The following is a 23,638-nucleotide window of genomic DNA, read 5'->3' as shown; positions in this document are numbered from 1 at the left end:
CATTATCATAGTGGGTGCCTATTAAGTGAACAACTTGATTGAGAGCACCAAATGGTTATAAGTTAGGAATGTTTGTTTTCATAAGACATTTAATGGGAGGCAGCGGGGGGTAGTGGTACTTCCGCTGGACTAGGAATCCAGAGATCCAGAGACATGCTCTGGGGGCCCACGTTCAAATCCCATCAAGACTGACAGTGGAATTTGAATTCAAAAAAGAAATCTGGAATTAAAAGTCCAAAGATGACCATGAAACCATTGCCGATTGTCATAAAAACCCATCTGATTCACTAATGTCCTTCAGGGAAGGAAATCTGTCATCCTCACCTGGTCTGACCTGCATGTGGCTCCAGGCCCACAACAATGTGGTTGACTCTTAAATATCGTCAAGGATGGGCAGTAAATGCTGGCCCAGCCAACAACACCCGCATCCCACAGATGAATCAAAAAAAGGTGAAGGAATAGGTATGCATAGATTTTTAAAATCAATTAAAGTGATTTTGGGTTAAAATACTGACATCGTCAAGAGACACATAACTTTATTTTATTTCAGCATGACTGCTGAAGTTTGCCCATCATGGATACGAGGTCAGTTGGCATGGAGAGGGTAATGGTGGAGATAGAACATAGAACATAGAACAGTACAGCACAGAACAGGCCCTTTGGCCCTCGATGTTGTGCCGAGCAATGATCACCCTACTCAAACTCACGTATCCACCCTATACCTGTAACCCAACAACCCCCTCCCCCCTTAACCTTACTTTTTAGGACACTACGGGCAATTTACCATGGCCAATCCACCTAACCCGCACATCTTTGGACTGTGGGAGGAAACCGGAGCACCCGGAGGAAACCCACGCACACACGGGGAGGACGTGCAGACTCCGCACAGACAGTGACCCAGCCGGGAACTGAACCTGGGACCCTGGAGCTGTGAAGCATTTATGCTAACCACCATGCTACCGTGCTGCCCCGAATGGAGGACGGTTGGAATGAGTTTGCATTAAGTTAGAATATGGGCTATAAAGGGCCAGAGGGTTACAGGACTCATATGGCATAAGAGGGGCCGTGGGAGGTGAGTAGAGTGGCATGAGTTGGCATTGGGCATGAGGAGCAACGAGGGTAAGTTATTGGGGCATAAGGTGGCACATGTGGAGCATGGGAAGTGTGTGAGGGGGCGAAGGGTAAGGGCTGGAGGGTTGTTTCTTCATTTACTTATTTTAAATTGAATTGAACAAAGTGCCAAAACAGAGAGGTTGGCCTTCCACCAAGCCCACCTCCACACTCTTCACTGCGACGGTGGGCTCAATCTCTAATCCAGCCTGTCCCCCCTTGCTCCCCCACCCCAGAACGAAAGCTATACTGCAAGTGGCCCCAGAACAAAGATCAAACTGTGGTTTGCCATTTTTGAAGGTCAGATTTGCAGAGTTGGGAATTCTCCCATCTCTGCGCACCCAACCCAGAAGCAGAAATCTGGGCCATACTCTGTATGCCCAAATCCAGGTCATTGAAACAAATTGAAAAGATCAGTGGTCCTAATACAGATCCCTGAGAAGCACCATTGAACACTCTCTTCTTGCCAAACACCCGTTTGCTCATTTTCTCTTATTCCTGTCCCTTAGCCAGTTTCGCATTCATCCAACAATTATGCCTTTAATCCCCAGGGCTGCAATTTTGTTTAAAATGTCTATTATGCGGTTTTTTTATCCAATGCCTTTTGAAAGTCGATATACACAACATCAACTAAACTACTCTCATCAAACCTCTGTGTTACTTAGTCAAATAGCTCTTTTGATGTTCTTATTTGTAAAGGAAAAAGGACAGCCAAAATAGAAATGGGTTCTTTGAATAGTTAACCCAGGCTGATCCAAATGAACTCACTTTAGGTTTATAATTCAAGTCAGCACACTCTTAATAGTCGGATGTTTTCTCCTCACACAGCCTCACCTGAAGGTTGTTGCTAAATGTTGCTAAGTGTGCTTTACACTTAATTTGCTCTGTTTAATCACCTTGCTCTAGAGTCACCAGGTATCTTTATGATACCACCACGAGGTTCAAGTTCAAGCGCTGATCAATAACTCAATACACCAGTTAGTAAGGTTCAAATCAAAACACATTTATTATATACCACAGTCAATCGCTACTCATGCATAAAATACTACTCACTAGACTATTTGTAACACTAATCGGCCAATACTTAGCTTTGGAAAAGGGACCCACTAGGTCAGGGGAACAATTGGCCTCTCATTCGATCCTGAGTCTGCAGGCTTCCAGCTGGTATGGACTAATGGTTAGGAGCACCTATCTCGTAGCGTGCGTTGACTGGACACTTACTTGGTTGGTGCAGCTGCTAGGCAAGTCTCTCCGAGTTGAGAGTCACGGTCAAGAGTTCTTTGAGAGCTGCCAAGAAGAACAAATTGAACTTAGGGACTCTACTTTATAGTCCCCAGGGGCTTCGCGCCCTTTTGGGTGGACCCCGTACCTGGTTCCAATTGTTTGGGCTGAGTTCTGATCACTTGGGTCGTTTTCTCCAATACTGGAGCTGTTCCCTGATCGCTGGGCGGTTCCTAAGTGTCCGTTGGCCTTCCTTTGTTTTGGCTCCCGCTGGCACCGAGGAGTCTGGCTTGGCCTCGATTATCTTAACTTTTTCAATTGTTCCCGGGGATCGCTCATCAATCTGTAGATGGTCATCAGTTTCAGTGCTGTCTGGGTTTCTGCAAGTACTAATATACAGGAGATTTTGCACCTGCTTGTTTTTCTGCGTTTGGCCATTTCTCCCTGCATTCTTAGCGAATCTCCATTTTAAAGTCGGGAAGTGGCCAACCCAGGTGGCTACAAGGTGGCAACCCAACACAGGTACAGCTCCACAGGCTGTCACTCTCCAATTCCTCACTCAAGAAGTTATGCAAAATGCTATTTGTCCATGGGGGTTATAACCTTTAACCTGGTCGATATTTGAAGGCCATGCATGCACCATTCTATAAGTGATTGCCGAATAAACATCAGGAGGTTGAGGCAAAGCCATTGCTGATGTTTTATTTTCCTCCCCCTAGTCTGGCGGCTCTGATACCAGCTATCGTTTGTGCACTCTCACTCCATCTGCAAACCTGCTGGCTTTTCATGACATTTTACCAACCAAACCATTTAAGATAATGAGGGGAAACTAGCTAAATACATAAGGGGAAAATGACTGGAATAATAATGGGAGGAGGCACAGGGCAGTTGGACCGAATGGCCTGTTTCGGTATATTTCTATACGCAATTCCCTCTTGTATATCAGGCGCCGTTTAAGGTGCTGATGCAATGTTTTGTCATTATTAACCAGATGTTTCTCCTGAACAACACAGTAGGAAAAGATTTATATCCCTGGATAACACATCTTGGACAGAGAGTAATCAAACAAGCCTGAGAAGTTGCTTTAAGGAATTTAAAGCAAAAACAAAGTCTGACTTTTACACAAACTATGTCAAAGAGAAAAGCTCCAGCTGACACACTATTACATTGAAGCACAATGTCCTAAATGTTCCTTCAGATGGCAACAAGAGCTCCCAACATTTAGTGGTGAATACTTCTCTATAATAAACTGATTATTGAAGTCCCAGGAAATCAAGTCAGCATCTTCCAAAATGCTTCCTTTTAATGTGTAGTTTCATCAACAAAGCTAAGCTGCAGTTTTCTCTGTCGGCAGGATCCTCTGCTTCTCCGGCAGCACACTCACGCCCGTCGGTTTCCCGACGGCGTGGGTTGGCCACAATGGGAAAACCCATCAGTCAGCTGTGGGAACGGAGAATCTCGCTGCTGGGAGGGGCCACCGCATTGGAAAAACCACTGGTTAGCAGTGTTGCTTCACAGCGCCCAGGGACCCAGGTTCAATTCAAAGCTTGGGTCACTGTTTGTGCGGAGTCTGCACGTTCTCACCTCATTTGCGTGGGTGCTCCGCTTTTCTCCCACAAGTCCCAAAAGACGTGCTTGTTAGGTGAATTGGACATTCTGAATTCTCCCTCAGTGTACCCGAACAGGAATGTGGCGACGAGGGGATTTCCACAGTAACTTCATTGCAGTGTTAATATAAGTCTACTTGTGACACCAATAAAGATTATTATTATTAAACGGGCTTGGCGGGTTGGAGTATCCCATTCAAGGTTTGAGAATAGCTGAGACTGTATAATGGTGTACCGTTTTGGGTGCCACACTATAGGAAGGATATGAACACATCGGAGAATGAAGAAGAGGTTTACAAGAATGCCAAGGGTGTACCAATGATGAGAAACCTCAGTTCTGAGGATAGGTTGGAGAAGTTGGGACTGTTCTCCTTGGAGGGAATAAGGCTAAGAGGAGATTTCATAGAGATGTTGAAAATCATGAAGGGGCTGGACAGAGTAGATTGGGAGAAACTGTTCCTGTTCTTAAAAGGGCCAAGAACAAGAGGGGACAGATTTAAAGTGATTTGCAAAAGAAGCAAACGTGAGGTGAGAAAAAGCTTTTTCACACAATGGGTAGTTCGGGTCTGGAATGCATTCCATTGAAGTGTGCGGGAGGCAGGTTTAATCGAGGCATTCAAGAGGGCGTTAGATGATTACTTGAATAGGAACAATGTGCAGGAGTATGGGGAAAAGGTAGGGGAATGGCACTAAGTCAAGATGGCCTTTAGTTTTTTTTTCCATGTCGGTGCAACATCGAGGGCCGAAGGGCCTGTACTGCGCTGTATCGTTCTATGTTCTATGTTCTATGCTCATTTGGAGAGCCGGTGCAGACACAATGGGCAAAATGGTCTTCTTCTGCGCCCTAACATTTCTGTGATTCTGTGCTTCAGTAGGATCCTACACCAGGCTAGATTTTCACCCATGGTGGGGTTTCGAACAGAATTGTGCTTGGATGTACATCTTCCATTGTTGTGCCTTTATCATCATCCCACCCAGTTTTCCTTGGGTAACTTCATTTGAATATTGTCAAGGCTATTTGTGCCCTCCATTTGGAGATATCCTGGTGGAACATAAAATATTACAGCGCAGTACAGGCCCTTCAGCCCTCGATGTTGCGCCGACCTGTGAAACCACTCTAAAGCCCATTAACACTATTCCCTTATCATCCATATGTTTATCCAATGACCATTGAAATGCACTTAATGTTGGCAAGTCCACTACTGTTCCACGCCCTTACTACTCTCTGAGTAAAGAACCTACCTCTGACATCTGTCCTATTTCTATCTCCCCTCAATTTAAGGCTATGTCCCCTCGTGCTAGCCATCACCATCCGAGGAAAAAGGCTCTCACTGTCCACCCTATCTAATCCTCTGATGTGAAAATCCCATGGTGTTTCAGCATTGAACCAGGTGCAGTAGCTTAAGAAGATTTTGGCAGACATTTCATGGGCCTATCCATGCCTTAGAGCAAATATAGAAAATATCTGAGACTGTTGAGTTGTTGTTGGCTGTTTTCTTCGGAAGTAGTAGCCATCTTTTAGGCACTGAGAAGATGCTGTAAAAGGGGCATGGGTCAGTGGAAGGGGAAAGACTTGGCATCAAGTGTTTCCTGTGTCAACCCCTATGTAGGACCCCAATGCAGGAAGAACTCCAATGAATTCACCAGGTCGGCCAAAGTAGGTGGAGGCAGATTGAGCTTGAACCAATGAAATGTTGGTACGTTAAATGGTTTGGCCCATACAGTCCTTCCCGTATTGTCGAAGAAATTATACGTCAGCACTTCGAGTTTTCACCAAAGGCCGGGGGGGGGGGGGGGGGGGGGGGGGGGGGGGGGTGTTGGAGAGGACAGAGTCATTCCAATTGTCCATGCTTTACAGAGGTAAAGGCAGGCAATTTATATGATACAGTAAGCAATATCTAGGACAGAAAGCATTCTTTACATTAGCAAGAGACAGAAAACCGAGCAGGACGGAGTTAGATTTTAATAACAGGCCTTGGGTTCCTTACCTAAGAAAAATAATAATTATATGCTGTCAGCAAAACAATGTGCAGCTGAACACTTGTTTACATTGTATGACCGTCTGACTATTTAATAGAGAACTCTTGACTGAAATAAGGCTAAATATCCATCATGCTTTGCCAAGTGCCTATTTCCATGAAATGTAGGCAAGCAGCTGGATAAAATGTATGCAAGGTAGTAAGGCAACTAATCCGCCACCTAAAGTCCCTTCTACAATACCCTTCTTGCTGATCCTATGATCAACACATTGTTAGTACATTACAGTGTCCTCAGCAGCAAAGGGTGGGTTCTCATGTAAGGGGAATGGACGTATGACAGGCACCTCATTGTTAAGTTGCTGGTACCACGGAGGCAATGTTGACATACTCGTCCCCATGCCCTGACAACATCCCAAGCAACATTTAAACAGTAACCATACGACAATCAGGATTACAACGGTGATTATAATCCAAATCTCAATCCTCTGTCCTAATGTTCCCAACCACCCAAAGCCAAAGTCCCATCCCCCATTCGCATGCAATCGTGCTACCTCTCTACGAATGTGATCCACCAGCTTATCAATTTTCTCTGAGTTAGCAGGGTTGTATGTGCAGCAGTCACTGTCAATCAGGGTACAAGTACCTACCTTTTCAGCTAACAAGAAATCAAGGGCCATCCTATTCTGCAGGGCAACCGCTCTTATAGCAACCATCTCAGTTTATATCTGGTTAACAGCTTCTGCAGTGTCATTACCTACCTGCTCAAGGATGTCTCATAATTTGCGTAGTTTGTATGCATCAGTGGCTATTCTTAATGGTGGTATCATTATTCCCAGCATTTGTGCCCATGTCATAATATTTTGTGTCATCCTGTGATGGGGATGGTCCTTCAATTGCTGAACGTGATGTACATAAGGGGATACATATCCCAAATAGCAGGGCCCATAGATGTGCCAGTACCTGAGCCAGGGCTGAAGGCAGTAAATGATGGCTGTTTTGGGGAGGTTGTTGTCTTTCAAATGTAGCGGGCCATTGCTCCTCTTTCTAGGTAACTTTGCCCTCCTGTTTGCCATAAAACTCTATCAGGCAATTTCGTCCATCTATTTCACCATCAATCTGATGTATTACATTTTTTTTCTCTGACCTCTTTCATCAGTTCTCCTATTCGCTTTGCATTAGCGGGATGTCTTACAGCCAATGTTAAATGGGGTTCTGAAGTTAAACCCATCCTAAAGAGGCCCCCCTGACTATGGGTCAACTGTACTAACATTCCTAATCCCACAACACCGAAAAATAAAAATGGTGTGACATGCAATGTTGTCTGCTTTCCTAGGTGACATTGCGCTTGTAAATTGTATGCCTGCTCATCCTCACGAGCATACCAAGCCGTGCAATGGGTCACTATATTCTCTAGTCTGGATTCTATCAGGTGTTTTAATAGTTGTGCCCAAGGGTCGTTAATCTTTTGTAAGACTTCCTGCAGTTTAATTATTTTTTTTTTTTTAACAGTGGTACAGTAAGGGTTAACGTTCAGCTGCCAGCATACAACACATGCACAGAGCGATCGGGCGCAAGCTCAGAAGTTATTAAATTTGCAGCTGGTGAGCTCGTATTTGAGACAGTTCTAGAAACATTCCATTATCAATGCAATGTATTACCGCTAATAATTTGCAGAGTGTCTGTCTGCCTAATAGGGGAAGGTGTCGCTAGGTGGGCTACATCCTTCCTGGGGGTTAAATGCTTCTTGGGCCCTTGCATGATAGCCTCTTTCCCTCTATTTGCTAACCAGTGTTCGAGGGACTCATTTCCTTCATTCAAATGATTATCATTATTAGGAACCCAGCCCCCATTTATGCCGGGTGGGACTGCAATCCCATCCTTCAAAGCTGGCCAAGATGCACCATAAGAATATTTTAGAAGCAGCAAAACATCCCCTGGGAGGGGGCTATAAATACCACACATTTAAGTTAATTTCCAATGATTGATTTTATAGGCATTAGCTATTCTTAGAGATGTATATTTTGCTTTGTCAATTCAGAAAAGGTCAACAGTCTGCTGAAATGGTTAATGTTTCCTGCAGAATCTAAGGCTGCGGAGAACTTGGAATTATGCCATTTACATCTTTTAACGTCATCTAAAAACTTATTCATATTCAATTACTTTTATTCGTAAAGGCACTTTCTTTCTTTTAAACTGATATTAATTTCCAATGTTTCAGTGCATTCGAGAAATCTCAACACAAATCACTTAAGTTATAATCTCGGACTTACAATGGCAGACGATAGGAACCCATCTGATACGCTTTTACTGTAATCTTTTATTTACTTATACTCTTTTGTTTTTTTTTGTTTTGAGAGGGGGTCAGCTTCATTAGATTCCTATGCGGGACATATAGGGCGCGATTCTCCCAGACAGGGAGAAATCGTAAGGCTGGCGTCAAATCCGGGCGGGTTTGACGCCAGCCTCCCCCTCCCTGACCGGGAACCGATTCTGATCCCCGGTCGGGGCTAGTATGCCGCGGCCGTGAACTCCGGCATCGCGGGCTTAACGAATTTCGTTAAGCCCGCTTGCCAGAGTTTGCGCCGGCTGACGCGTCACATGACGTCAGCCGCGCATGCGCAGATTGGAAGACTCCAACCCGCGCATGCGCGGATGACGTCATCGCGCATTTGCGCGAAACCCGCGCATGCGCGGGCCGGGATGCCCCTCAGCCGCCCCGCGAAATGATACAGCGGGGCGGCGGAAGGACAAAGAGTGCACGGGAATCGGACCCGCTGGTACTGCCGTGCCAATCGGTGCCATGGTTTTAAAAATCGGGACTTTACGGCCGTTTTTACGAACGGCCAGACCAGGTGTGTTTGCCGTTCGTAAAAACAGCCGTAAAGGGCTTGGACTTCGGCCCATCGGCCAGCTGTGAATTGCTGCTGGCCGTAAAAAAACGGCGGCAGCGATTCGTGTCGGGAGTCGGGCGTGGGGGTGGGGGGGGTGAGAATAGTGGGAGGGCGTCAGACTAGCGTGGCCGTAAAAATTTACGAACCCCGCTATTCTCCGCACCGTCGTGAGTGCGGAGAATTGCGCCCATAGGTTTTCCTACCTCATTCCGTTGCTTTACAATTGTTTCTTTTCATTTTCTTACTCATTTTGTCTCCCTTATCTGTCTTCTTTAAGGAGTTCACCTTCTTTCTCGCTCCGGATGTCTTTACTGAGGCTTCAGGGTGACCTGTAAGGGGGCATCCGAGTTTATTGCCCATCATGACTGCTGAAAAATACTTTAGAGCATATACATAGAACAACAAGGACCACGGGAAATTATTAACAAATACTATAAGGAGCACTCACCAGTGTTAGTCCTTTTGCGAAACTCGAAGCCTGTTGATTGTTCAGTTTTTTGGGGGGTTTCTAAGGCACCTTTGTTCTTCTCATGCAGCTATCATTAATTTATTAATTAAGATAACTCTCCAAGCATGAGTCATTGGCCAGTAATTAAGGCTGCCGAGCGGCAGACCCCCCTTTCAGCTGGGGTTGCGCTATTGCTCTCTCCCTTTCAGCTGAGAGAGTGCTGTTCAGAGATCCGTTTCGGGGTCCAGTAAGGGAGTCGGCTCTTATGAGGTGCCTGCTTTTGGATGAATGTCAAACCAAGGCATGTCTCCCCCTTCAGATAGATGCAAAAAATCCCATCGTGCTATTCTGAAGAACAGGGGAGATTCCCCTGTGGTTTGGCTAGGATTTATCCTGCAATCAAAACCAAAAATATAAAGCCAATCTGGTCATTATCTTATTGCTGTTTGTGGGAACATAAATACAAGAATTGGCAGCCATGTTTCCGACATTAAAACAGTGACTATCCTCCAAAATTGGCTGTAAAATACTTTGGAATGTCCTGAGCTTGTGAAAAGTTTGATACTAATGCAATATTTCCTTTTAAAGGATTGTTTGTGTTACAACTTCAATGGAATTGGTACAATGTTACCAATTATAACTTCAGTTTCTCAGTGATTTTTGCTCTAAATTCTTTTTTTAAGTTTTGGAGCACATTACTGTGGCTCTTTATGCCATTCATCTGGTGAGTTCCCTGTTTTGGCAGTGGTTAAGATGACTGACAGTGACAGACAACAGTCTTCAGCAACACAATCATGTGAATGAAATTGAATTGTTGCTGGAACGTGTGACTTGATTCATATTAACATCAGTGATCAAGTCGCTGCACAGTGTACAGAACAGGATAGCCTGCCCAGAATATTATGGTACCTTGTAGTCTTACAACTCTGACAAGATAAAGGCTGGAATTCTCCGATTGCAAAATTGAATGTGCATAATGATGGAGCATCCAGAGACCTCTGGGATAGAGAATAGCAAAGGTTTATAAACCTTTATGTGGAGAAATCGCTTCTTATCTCAGTCCTAAACGGCCTCCCCTTATCCTGAGATAATGCGCCCAAGTTCTCGTCTCTCCATTCAGATGAAACAGCCTGTCAACAGCTACCTGGTCAGGCCCTCTCAAAATCATGTATGTTTCCACAGTCACCTCTCATTATTCTAAACTCCAAAGGGTCTATCCAGACCCATTCTACTAAATCTCTCCTCATAGGAAACCTTCTCGTCCCAGGATCAGTTCACCAGAACCTTTGCTGCACTCCTTTGCAGCATGCAATGGACAGAACTAAGCGATCCAAGCTCTGCAGTCTTTCCACATCCAGTCATGAATGACAAGTTCTTCCTTATGTATGGTGATCTAAATTGTACAAGGTACTTGAGATATGGTCTCACCACAATTGCAGAAACACTGTCATACTCTTGCATGTCAATCTCCTTGCAGTAAAGGCCACTTTTTTATAACCTTCTGGGTTTCGTGTGCAAGGACACCCAAGTTCTTCTGAATACCAGCATTTTGCATTCCTTACCATTTAAAAATGTTTTGTTTTTCTACTTTGTCTACAAAAGTAAATAATCACACATTCCCCCACTTTATTCTCCATCTGCCATCTTCTTGCCGCTTGCTTAGCCTATCTCTATCCCTCTCTGGACTCTTTGTATCCTTTTCACAACATAGGATTGAGGTGGTCCACTTATGAATGAAGACCGTGGACAAGAACATGAACCATTAGAGGTCCTTCACCCGTTAACAGTCCAAATTAGTCAATCACATATCCTCCCAGTAATGCTGGCATCAGCTTCCATGACTGGCCGGAGGTCATCCAATTGTGCCTTGCTCAAAGGAGGAGGGGCCCGGAGATGGCGTGGAGGTGATCTAAATGTAGTCCCAGGTCATAACTCCTCCCACCCACCCCAGATTGGTTTTCTGGAGGTTCAACATGGGGACAGAAATAGCAGACCACTTCCATATGACCATAAGACACAGGAGCAGAATTAAGCCACTAGGCCCATAGAGTCTGCTCCGCCATTCAATCATGGCTGATACTTTCTCATCCCCATTCTCCTGCCTTCTCCCCATAACCCCTGATTAATCAAGAACCTATCTAGCTCTGTCTTAAAGGCACTCAGTGAATTGGCCTCCACAGCCTACTGCGGCAAAGCGTTCCACAGATTCACCACCCTCTGGCTGAAGAAAGTCCTCTTCATCTCTGTTTTAAAGGATAGTCCCTTTAATCTGAGATTGTGTCCTCTGGTTCTAGTTTTTCCTACAAGTGGAAACATCCTCTCCACGTCCACTCTGTCCAGGCCTTGCAGTATCTTGTATGTTTCAATAAGATCCCCTCTCATCTTTCTAAACTCCAACGAGTACAGACCCAGAGTCCTCAAACGTTCCTCATATGACAAGTTCCTCATTCCAGGGATCATTCTTGTGAACCTCCTCTGGACCCTTTCCAAGGCCAACACATCCTTCCTTAGATACGGGGCCCAAAACGGCTCATAATACTCCAAATGGGATCTGACCAGAGCCTTACACAGCCTCAGAAGTCCATCCCTGGTCTTGTATTCTAGCCCTCTTGACATGAATGCTAACATTGTACAGTAGTCCCCCGTTATACCGCGCTCCGCAATACCGCGGTTCGCGATATACCGCGGGGGGGCTTATGGACCCCAACTGTCAGTTGTGTCAATTTCAGCGGCCGGCTCACTTTGATCCGGAGAGGGAAGCTGCTCTCACTGAAACAATCAGCCGGCCGCTGAAATTGACACTGCCAGCTGCTCTCTCCCTCCAATCCAACTTTTAAGTTTTAATGTTTCTGATTGGAGGGAGAGAGCAGCGGGCAGTGTCAATTTCAGCGGCCAGCTCACTTTGATCCGGAGAGGGAAGCTGCTCTCTCACTGACGCAATCAGCCGGCCGCTGAAATTGACACTACCGGCTGCTCTCTCCCTCCAATCAGAAACATTAAAACTTAAAAGTTGGATTGGAGGGAGAGAGCAGCCGGCAGTGTCAATTTCAGCGGCCGGCTGATTGTTTCAGTGAGAGAGCAGCTTCCCTCTCCGGATCAAAGTGAGCCGGCCGCTGAAATTGACACTGTTTTAATTAGATCCACGATGGGGGTTTTAAATTTATTTTTAAATCTATGCTAGCGCTTCCCATTGTGAGTCTACGGGGGTCTGACCTCTCCCCCCGCCCCCCGTAGACTCTCAATGGGAAGCGCTAGCATAGATTTTTAAATAAATTTAAAACCCCCATCGTGGATATCCGCGGCTCGGATGCAACGCGGGTGGCTGTCTTGGACCCCAACACCCGCGTTATAAAGGGGGACTACTGTATTTACCTTCTTAAATGACGACTGAAGCTGCACATTAACCTTAAGAGAATTGTGAACAAGGACTCCCAAGTCCCTTTGTGATTTTGCTTTCTGAAGCATTTCCCCATTTAGAAAATAGTCTATCCCGAGTTTCCTCCTTCCAAAGTACATAACCTCACACTTTTCCACATTGTATTTCATTTGCCACTTTATTGCCCACTCTCCTAGCTTGTCCAAGTCCTTCTGCAGCTCTCCTCTGACCCAGGGACATCTGGGTGCCACTTCCCTTCCTCTTCTGGCTCCATTACCATCTCACTTTCCTCTGTGACATATGGCTCAGGGCTTTCTTCAGGCCTCCTTTCAAACTGGCTTCATCTCCAACCGGTGCAAATACAACCATGCATTTGTCAGAAGGAAATCTTTGCAGTGATGATTTACGTTAATTTGTCACATCACAGAGGCTCAAATGCTTATACATGGCTTAAACATTTTTTTCATAAATTTAAAGTACCCACTTATTTTTTTCCATTAAGGGGCAATTTAGCGAGGCCACTCCACCTACCCTGCACATCTTTGGGTTGTGGGGGTGAAACCCACACAAACACGGGGAGAATGTGCAAACTCCACAGGGACAGTAACCCAGAGTCGGGATCAAAACTGGGACCTCGGCACCGTGAGGCAGCAATGCTAACCACTGCGGCAAGACGTAGAAGGCCATTCGGCCCATCGAGTTTGCTGCGCCATTCAGTGAGATCACGGCTGATCTGATATAATACTCAACTCCACTTTCCCGCCTTATCCCCATAGCCCTTGATTCCCTTACTGATTGAAAAATGTCTTATCTCAGCCTTGAATATACTTAACGACCCAGCCACTACAGCTCTCTGCGGTAAAGAATTCTACAGATTCACACTATGAGAGAAGAAATTCCTCCTCATCTCTGTCTTAAATGGGTGACCCCTTACTCTCAGATTATGCCCTCTGGTCCTAGGCTCTGCCACAAGAGGAAACATCCCTTCAACATCAACCCTGTCAGCCCCCTGAGAATCCTATATGTCTCAATAAGGTCACCTCTCATTCTTTTAAACTCTAATGAATACAGGCCCAATCTTCTTAACTTCTCCTCATAAGACAATCACTCCATACCTGGGATCAACCTAGTGAACCTTCTTGGACTGCCTCCAATGCCGGTATAATTGTTCCTGAGATAAGCACTAATCCTTGTGTCACCCCATTGGTAATAATCTGCCAATTGGACAATGACACGCTTACTGCTACTCTCTGTGTGCTTTGACAGATCCTGTATCCATGCTAATATATTACCCCAAACTCCATCTTCTGTAACAAACTTGGTGTGACAAATTATTGAATGTCTTTTGGCTATCGTAAAATACTTTACAGGTAATGAAATATTTTGGCAATATAGTCACTGGTTCAGCATAGGAAACACAGCAACCATTTCCGCACAGCGTGATCTACAATCTATTAGTCCCTAATAGATTATCTAAATGGATAATCTATTCTGGACTTAAAACTGAAAATGCTGCATAAACTCAGCAGGTCTGATAGCATCTTTGGAAAGAGTAAGTGTTAACATAACAGATCTAATGATCCTTCTGTAGAATCGGATGTTGGTTAAGAGATAAACGGTAGGCAGGACAAAGGGAAATCTCCGCTGTTCTTCAAAATAGTGCCATGGGATCTTCATTCATCAACTTGAGAGGGTCTCAGTTTAACATCACATCTGAAAGTGATTCCTTCAACGATGCAGCATTCCTCAGTACTGCACTTGAGTACAAAATCCACATTGACATACAAGTGTCTGACGTTGGATTCAAATGCATAATGTTTGGATGCACTGAGAGGTGACCTGCCATCTTATTATCTGCTCTAAGCATTATTACTGATGGTAGACCTGTGGGGCCAAATCACCCCTGGTATTTGAAATAAAAAGAGTGGATTGGAAACACTTAGCAGGTCAGGCAAAATCTGTAAGGAGGCATACTGAGCTGAAATTTCAAGTTGATGACCTTTTATCAGAACAGGAAGAAGTTGATTTTATTGCTATGCTTTCAGAGGCTGTGAGCATCACTAACAAGGCTGGCATTTATTGCCCTTCTCTGATTGCTCTTGAAAAGGTGGTGGTGAACTGCCTTCTTGAACAGCTAGTCATATAGTGTAAATGCACCCACAGTGCTATTAGGGAGCTTCAGGAATTTGACGCAGCAATGAAGGAACAATTATATTGTTGCAAGTCAGGATGGTGTGTGACTTGGGGGGGGGGGGGGGGGAACTTGCATATGGTGGTGTTCCTTTGTATTTGCAGCTCTTGTTCTTCCACGTGGTAGAGATTACGATTTGGAAGCTGCTGTCATAGAATCTTGCTGAGTGGGCTCCAGTGCACCGTGTAGATGGTGCACACAGCTGCCACTGTGTCAGTGGTGGAGGAAGTGAATGTTGAAGACTGGTGGATGGGATGCCGATCAAATGGGCTGTTTTATCCTGGATAATATCAAGCTTCCAAAGTGTTGTCGGAGCTTCACTCATGCAGACAAGTGGAGAGTATTCCATCATACTGCTGACTTGTGTTTTGTAGATGGTAGACAGGCTTTGGTGAGTCAGGAGGTGAGCTACTCGCTGCAGAGTTTCCAAACTCTGACCTGCTCTTGAAGCCACAGAACTTATATAGCTGTGTGAACTAAGTCTCTGGTCAATGGCAACTCTCCCCCGAGGATGCTTCTCATGGGGATTCAGCAATGTTATTGTTGTTGAATGTCGTGGGAGATGGTTAGCTTCTCTTTTGTTCAAGGTGGTTATTCCTGTCACTTGCGTGGTTCCCACTGACTTCAATTCAGTTAGAATTTCTTGATGGAACATTTTGTGGAATGCTGCCTTAAGTTCAGCTCTTTTGTCCATGTTTGATCCAAGGCTGTAATGGGGCCAGGAGCCAAGTAGTGCTAGAGGTGCACAAACTGAGCATCAATGAGTAGATCATTACTGGTTTAGTGCACTGTCCGCCACCCCTGGAGTCCTAGAGCAGCAGTGGTTAGCATTGCTGCCTCGCAGCGCCAGGGACCCAGACTCAATTCCAGCTTGGGTCACTGTCTGTGTGGAGTTTGTACATTCTCCCCGTGTCTGCGTGGGTTTTTCTGCGGGTGCTCTGGTTTCCTCCCACAATCCAAAGATGTGCAGGTTAGGTGTATTGGCCATGCTATATTGCCCCTTAGTGTGCAGGTTAGGTTATGGGGTTATGGGGGTAGGGAGGGGTGGTTGAGTGAGTGGATATGGGTAGAGTGCTCTTTTGGAGGGTCTGTGTAGATTCGATGGGCCAAATGATCTCCTTCTGCATCCTAGGGATTCAATGAATCACTTTGCTGATGATCATGAGTTAACTGATGAGGCTGACAATCCTTTCACAATTCCTGATGTGCTCCTCCCTTTCCAATTCTACTCGGCAGTTTAAATTCCACATTACCCTGCAGTATGAACGCTGCTCCCCTGTTGCCCAGCTCTCCATGTTGTATTAGATATCCAATCAGAGAAAATCAAAACAAATCTAATCCTTCTGACAGAATTACATTTATGAAGTTTCGCATTTAAAGGCATGTTGGATAAAATGTGGAGGATCCAAATTTATAAATCCAGCCATCTAACCAACTAACCATCCAATCCTCAAGACTATTAACATTTCTATTTCATTCTTAAAACCGGTGAGATTTTCAAGGATCCCTCCTAAAGGAATTTCTTTCCCTGCATTCATTTATTGTGAACGGTTTTACTCGACTCTGGTAGCCATCGACAACAGCCCTCCAACTTTGCAAACCCATCTCCGTCATTGTTAGCTCCTCTCCCTTTCCGTGTTGTAAGGGACCCGTCTCACGGTATGTGTGTAACTTTATTATCCACACTGATACGGGCAGGGGGCCTCACAGGACTGATTTCAGCTACACGGTTAAAGCTGCAGAGGGCGAGTGGGATTTCTTTCCCTTCCCTCCTTACCTCGTTCTTTCTCTCCTCTTCCCCGTTCTCTTCTGCCTTCCCCCCTTCCTTTCCTCCCCCCCCCCCCCCCCCCTCTATTTTCGGTGGTTCTCTACCCTCATGGTCAGTTCACACGGGTCTCTCGCTCTCTCTCTCTCTGTCGTTGGGAGCTCAGAGAGAAGTCTCAGGGGGAAATGAGAGATGCAGGACAGGGGTAGAAGAGAGCCGATTGCTCAGCAGCCACTCGGCGAGGGAGCTGTGGAATTGACGTTAGTGGCAAGTGAAGCATCAACTCTGAATGAAACCCAATCAGATTAAAAGAGGTGATTCCGGTTAAATGTAGATAATGCGCGTATTTCTTTTAAAGCAGAGCCTTTCACGACCTGAAAGGGTTAATGGTAGCAGCCTTCATCATTTTCTGGATTTGCCTTTGGGAATGAGCGGGGTAGATCCTCCCATTTACGTCAGAAAGTTGGAGCCTGGATTCAGATTGAAAACGGGCTGAATCTGTGGCCTCGGCTGCGTTGGACTGCTGGCGATAAAGAGGGATCTCCCAGAAACTGCCAGAGTGTAAGACACACACACACAAACAGAGGGACATATCCCCGGGACTGGGTGTGTGGATGTGTGACATTGCCATCAGCGATGATTCTCTCTCTCAACTCGCTTCTCAAGTGGATCAGTTCAGCTCTGGGATAGCGGCTCCCGGCAGCGTTGGAACAAATCACAGGAGGTAGCAGTCAGTGCCAGGCTCCCACTGACACCTGGGCACCGAGTCAGAGAGGGCAGGAGTTCCCAGAGCCCGTTAACCTGGGCAAGGAAACAGAGAGGGCAGGAGTGCCAATTGCCCATTAAGGTGGACATCAAGACAGACAGAGGGCAGAAGTGTCCAAAGCCGGTTAATCTCGACACTGCGACAAAGGAGGCAGGAGTGCTCAGATCTTGTTAACCCGGACATTGAGACAGAGAGGGCAGGAGAGCCCATAGCCCGTTAATCTGGACATCAAGACAGAGGGCAAGGGTGCCAATTGTCCTCTAACCTGGACACAGAGACGGTGAGGGCAGGAGTGCTCTGATTCTGTTAACCTGGATACAGAGAGGGCAGGAGTGCTCTGATCCTGTTAACGTGGACACTGAGCCAGCAGGAGTGCCCAAACCCTGTTAACCTGGACACTGAGACAGAGAGGGCAGAGTGCCCAAATCCTGTTAACCTGGACACTGAGACAACGGAGGAAGGAGAGCTCAGATCCTGTTAACCTGGGCAGCAACACCAGGTTGAAGGAGCTCCCATTGAACAAGAGGCGCCAAGCTCCCAATTCAATCCGTGTAGCTGCAGGACAGGGAGAGATTCGAGCCTCCCCAACACCCTCCCTGGTAAAGCCAGGACTATGTTCCCAGAATGCTGGCGAGGAAGAGCATCATCCCAGAGGAGTATGTCCTGGCCCGGATCGCAGCTGAGAATGTCCGGCAGCCCCGCTACACGGTCCGGCCTCGCCAAGCTCGCTTCATCGCCAAGAACGGCTCGTGCAACGCGGCTCACAAGAACATTCGAGAACAGGGCCGCTTCCTGCAGGATGTCTTCACCACCCTGGTGGACCTCAAGTGGCGCTACACCCTCTTCATCTTCACCATGTCCTTCCTGTGCAGCTGGCTGCTCTTCGCCATGATGTGGTGGCTGCTGGCCTTCGCCCACGGGGACCTGGACCAGGACCTGGACCCGCGGCAGGGTGACCCGGCCCCCGAGCCCTGCGTCACCAAGGTGCGCTCCTTCACCTCGGCCTTCCTGTTCGCCATCGAGGTGCAGGTGACCATCGGCTTCGGGGGCCGGATGATCACCGAGGAGTGCCCGGCGGCCATCACCGGCCTCATCGTGCAGACCATCTCGGGGCTGATCATCAACGCCGTCATGCTGGGCTGCATCTTCATGAAGACGGCGCAGGCCCACCGGCGGGCCGAGACCCTCATCTTCAGCCGCCACGCCGTCGTGTGCCTGCGCAACGGGAAGCTGTGCTTCATGTTCCGGGTGGGCGACCTGAGGAAGAGCATGATCATCAGCGCCTCGGTCAGGATGCAGGTGGTGAAGAGGAGCAGCACGACCGAGGGCGAGGTCATCCCCCTGCACCAGATCGACATCGCGGTGGACAACCCCATCGAGTCCAACAGCATCTTCCTGGTGGCGCCGCTCACCGTCAGCCACGTGCTGGACCGGCGCAGCCCCCTCTACGAGGTGTCGGCCGGCGACCTGCAGAGCCAGAACCTGGAGGTCATCGTCATCCTGGAGGGGGTGGTGGAGACGACGGGCATCACCACCCAGGCCCGCACCTCCTACATCTCCGAGGAGATCCTCTGGGGCTACCGCTTCGTGCCCGTCGTCAGCGAGGAGGACGGCACCTACTCGGTGGACTACTCCAAGTTCGGCAACCGCGTCAAGGTGGCCACCCCCCGCTGCTCGGCCCGCGAGCTGGACGAGAAGCCGTCCATCCTCATCCAGACCCTGCAGAAGAGCGAGCTCTTCCACCAGAACTCCCTGAGGAAGCGCAGCTCCATGCGGCGCAACAATTCCATGAGGAGGAGCACCTCCTCCCTGGCCATCCCCAAAGTCCAGTTCCTCACCCCCGAGGCCAGTCCCGACGTGGCCGACCAGTGACAGGTTGATTCGGCCAAAAGGCAGGAGTCCCACCAAGTACCGCTTCTTAGATGAGTTTTCTTACAAACTTCAGACGGTTAGGTATATATGGGCGAATACTCAAACCGCTGGAATACCTATGGTGCCTTCATCCCCTACTTCCTATGAGTTAAATCGAAGCCTAATTTAATCCAGAAGAACCCTGCTTTAAGCATCGTTCAGCCTTAGCTTATGTATAATTACCTTCTTGTTCTTAGAATTGGCCTGGGCACACTAGTTTAGTGGTCTAATTCAAAAATATGTCTGCGTGGGTTGCTCCGGTTCCCTCCCACAGTTTCAAGATGTGCAGGTTAGGTGCATTGGGCATGCTAAAATTGCCCGTTCGTGTCCAAAGATGTGCAAGTTATGTGCATTGGCCATGCTAAAATTGGCCCTTCGTGTCCAAAGATGTGCAGGTTCGGTGCATTGGCCATACTAAAATTGGCCCTTCACATCCAAAGATGTGCAGGTTAGGTAGGGTTTTGGGAATAGGATGCTCTTTCAGAAGTTCGGTGCAGACTCAATGGACCCAAAGACTTCCTTCTTCACTGTCGGAATTCTATGAAGCTGGGGTATATTGATCAATCTCTGTATTGTGTCAAATATAACACTGAGTCTTATCGGCTGTTTACAATTGAATATATAGGATTTTGCAAAACTGTTGGTAGTATCAAATTGTGTTTACACTAGTTCACGTGATTTCATACACAGCAGCACTGTAGCACTAATAACATCAACAGGTACTGCAGTAGAGTTTGAAAGTTAACATTAATTTGTATTTTAAATCTTCCAGTGACTTTTCAAGTACTTACACAATTACTTGCCAAAGACTGGATGGGCAGGGACATGAAAACAAAATTAAAAATAGTACAATCCATAACCCAGTTAATTTCCATAGCCTATATGGGTTATTTTAAGTTGCATTTATACAGTGGCTATTGGTCAGAATCATGGTTACAAGTTACAAGTTTCAGCTCTGCAGTAGATTTATCGGGTGGGACTTTGGTTCTTCTGTCCGAGAGAACCACCCCCCCCCCAATGCTCTGAGGTGACTTACATTCATTGAGCTCCTCTCTCAGCAGTTAGATATACATGTTTAAATGCAGACTGTGTTGCTTACGCCCGTTAAATCACTCCAGCCAAACTTCAGTGCATCCTAGTGTTCAAGGGTTAAACCAAGTTTGGCCCTGGACTGGAGTTACATTCTAATGTGAAACAGAAATGGTGAGAGATTAAATCCTCTCCCCACTCTAAAAGTTTCACACCATATTGCTAACGTTTTTAACTGCTGACTAATAGGAAACTGGTGCTTATCTATACAAGGTCCAGGCAGCAGCTGATTGAGGAGCTCACCCGGCCCAACTGTCTGCCCCTCTACGGTGGTTATATTTATGGCTGGGTGTCCCTGGAGAGGGAACACACAGTGTCCGCCGGAGTGGTTGAGGCCTTCCAGTATATATGGCTGCAGTCATGTCTGTGTGTGCGCATGTGTATGTGTGAATGCGCATGTATGTGTGTAAGTGGAGGGGTTGGAGTAGGTGGAAGTTGGGTGGGGGGCCAGTGGCAAACAGGAGGTGTTCAGCCAAAGATGCCCCAGACATCCTGCAGCTTGATGGACTAATTGGTCCTTTCCTGCTCTTCAACACTGCTCGTTCTTTCTGCTAACCTCTTACCTAATAAGGGAAAAAAACTTATTCTATGAATGATCTCAGTGCAGGCCAGAGTTTCAAGTATTTATTTTTGTAAGTATTAAATATCGGGAAGACCAAAGTCATTACCACCGGCCCGACTACAAACCCTGCTCCCTCGTCACTGGCTACACTCCTTTCCCTGGCGTCTTGAGGTTGAATGTAATTGTTCACAATCTTGTGTTATATTTGACCCTTAGAACAGCTTAGACCTATATATCCATGGCATCACAAAGGCAGCCAACTGCTAGCTCTATTGCATTGTCCAATGCTGTTCCTGTCTCAGTTAATCTGCTGCTGCAACTCACTTTCATATCTTTCTTATATTATTATTATCTCTGCACTTGACTATTCCCATGTACTCTTGACCAGCTTCCCAAGTTCTCCACCTCCTGTAAGCTACCTCCCACATCCTAAGTTGCATCAAATGGCTTTCACCAATCACCACTATGCTCACTGACCAACATTGGCTCCTGGCTAAACAATGATATGATTTTAAAATTCTATTCTCATTTTTAAGTCCCTTCACCGCCTCAGTCCTCTTTACCTCTGTAATCTGCTCCAGCCCCTCAACCCTCTAAGGTATCTGTGTTTACACCTCTTGATTTCAATCAGTCCAGTATTGGTCGCTATTCCTTCAGCTGCCAAGGCCTTAAATTCTGGAATTCCCTCTTTAAACCTCTCCGGCTCTCTACCTCTCATTTTTTCCTTTAAGATGTTCTTCAGTATCTGCATTTTACCAAGCTTTTGTTCCTATATTCTAATACCACTTTTTGTGGCTTGGCGCCAAATTTTGTTTTACAGTTAGATCGTCTGATGCAACTTGGGATTTTCCATATATAAATCATTGTCAGTGTTACATAACATTATTGGATCCTTGTCAATGGAAGTTGAAGGAAATTATCCCTGCATCATCATTTATTTACTTTCCTAATGAACAATTTGGCTTGCACGTCATGGTCATAGAGTTTAACAGCATAAAAAAGAGGTCCTTCGGCCCTTCCTGTGGGAGCGGCCATCAAGCACCTTCTAATCCCATTTTCCAGCACTTGCTCCGCAGCCTTTATGCTGTTGCATTTCAAATGCTCATCTAATTACTTCTTAGAGTTCCCGTTTCTACCACTCATTCAGGCAGTGAGTTCCAGATTCCCACCACCCCCTGGGTGAAAAAGCTTTCCCTCAAATCTCCTCTAAATCTCCTGTCCTTCCTCTTAAATCTATCCCACCTGGCTAATAACCCCTCCCCCTCCCAACTAAGTGGAAAGAATCCTGTCCCATCTACATCCTGTCATAGGAGCTATTTGCTTGAAATTATTAAATCCCAATCAATTATTATTGAAAATATTTAATCATTTGGAAAGCTGCAATAACTCTTCATAAGACTGTAATTGACGGCAGCACGGTGGCGCAGTAGGTTAGGCCTGCAGCCTCATGGCGCCGAGGTCCCAGGTTCGATCCTGGCTTTGGGTCACTGTCCATGTGGAGTTTGCACATTCTCCCCATGTTTGCGTGGGTTTCGCCCCCACAACCCAGGCTAGGTGGATTGACCATGTTAAATTGCCCCTTAATTGGAAAAAATGAATTGGGTACTCTAAATTTATTTTTTTTAAAGAAAAAAAAGAGACTAATTGCATATAAATTGCTATATTACAGATGGGCAAAGTGGATAAAGTGCGACACTGGAAACTCTTGGTTTGTATTTGATCTTAGCAGAACAGGGCAAATTGCATGTTTCCTTAGGACAGGACAGAACTTGTTTCTCTGATCTGGTGGGACAAGATGTTTTGCCAAGTAACAAAGATCAAACAAGATCCTAGCATTCTGGACAATAATTGTCCCTCAACCAACACCTAATACAGATTACTGATTCATTGTCTCAATTCAGTTTGTGGGACCTTGCTGTGTGAAAACATGCTGTCCATTTTCCTATATTACAACAGTAACTTCAAAAGTACTTAATTGGCGGTAAAATGCTTTGGGGCGTTCTAAAGTCGCTACATAAATGCAGTTCTTTTTCTTTTTCAATAAATTTAGATTACCCAATTATTTTTTCCAATTAAGGGGCAATTTAGCGTGGCCAATTCACCTACTCTGCACATTTTTGGGCTGTGGGAGTGAAACCCACACAGACACAGGGAGAATGTGCAAACTCCACACGGACAGTGACCCAGAGCTGGGATCGAACTTGGGACTTCTTTTTCTTGACCTTTGAACAGAGTGCGCCAGTAATTTCTCCACTTCAGCTGTGTGTAATTTGATATCGAGGTGGTTTACATGAAGCATTCTTCAACATCTGGACCCTAATTATTTTTCTGTTCATTTAAAACTTAAATGGTGCCATCTTTGCCTTGGTAGTCACCCACCCAATTTTTATACCATCGATTTCAATGACTGGGTGAAGAGAAAGTTACCACCAAGATTTTTTGCGACGATAAGAAATTTGTGTTTTCGTCTGTTTTAGATTGTTTAATTTATGGTTCTGCACAACTAGAACCAGCATGTAAAGGGGTTTAATCAATGCTACGCATGGTTTCTGGGGTGGGTGGGGGTGGTGTTTGGTTACTGTAGATTGCAACTATTCAGCTCTGGAAATACCAGCCTCATATTGCTTATTTGTGTGAGATGATGAAGATGAGAATGATAGCAAGTTCACAAGGTTAACTAAAAAGAATGGTACTCAGTACTGATACTTGGTACAGTTTCCCT

General features: G+C 46.1%; 1 protein-coding gene across 1 annotated transcript; it reads left to right on the top strand.

The window, feature by feature from the left end:
• The first annotated feature begins 16,777 nt into the window (after nt 1-16,777).
• On the top strand, nt 16,778-19,613 carry LOC119973278 (ATP-sensitive inward rectifier potassium channel 8-like). The gene has a single exon (XM_038811062.1). It carries the CDS (start codon nt 17,979-17,981, stop codon nt 19,224-19,226), a length of 1,248 nt encoding a protein of 415 aa, XP_038666990.1. The 5' UTR covers nt 16,778-17,978; the 3' UTR covers nt 19,227-19,613.
• The last annotated feature ends 4,025 nt before the right edge of the window (nt 19,614-23,638 follow it).

The sequence above is a fragment of the Scyliorhinus canicula genome, chromosome 11 (assembly GCF_902713615.1).
Source record: "Scyliorhinus canicula chromosome 11, sScyCan1.1, whole genome shotgun sequence".
Classification (NCBI taxonomy): domain Eukaryota; kingdom Metazoa; phylum Chordata; class Chondrichthyes; order Carcharhiniformes; family Scyliorhinidae; genus Scyliorhinus; species Scyliorhinus canicula.
This window is presented reverse-complemented; position numbering and strand designations above follow the sequence as displayed.

Excerpts from the sequence above, each read along its gene's own strand:
- LOC119973278 (XM_038811062.1), top strand. The coding sequence starts at position 17,979 with ATGCTGGCGAGGAAGAGCATCATCCCAGAGGAGTATGTCCTGGCCCGG.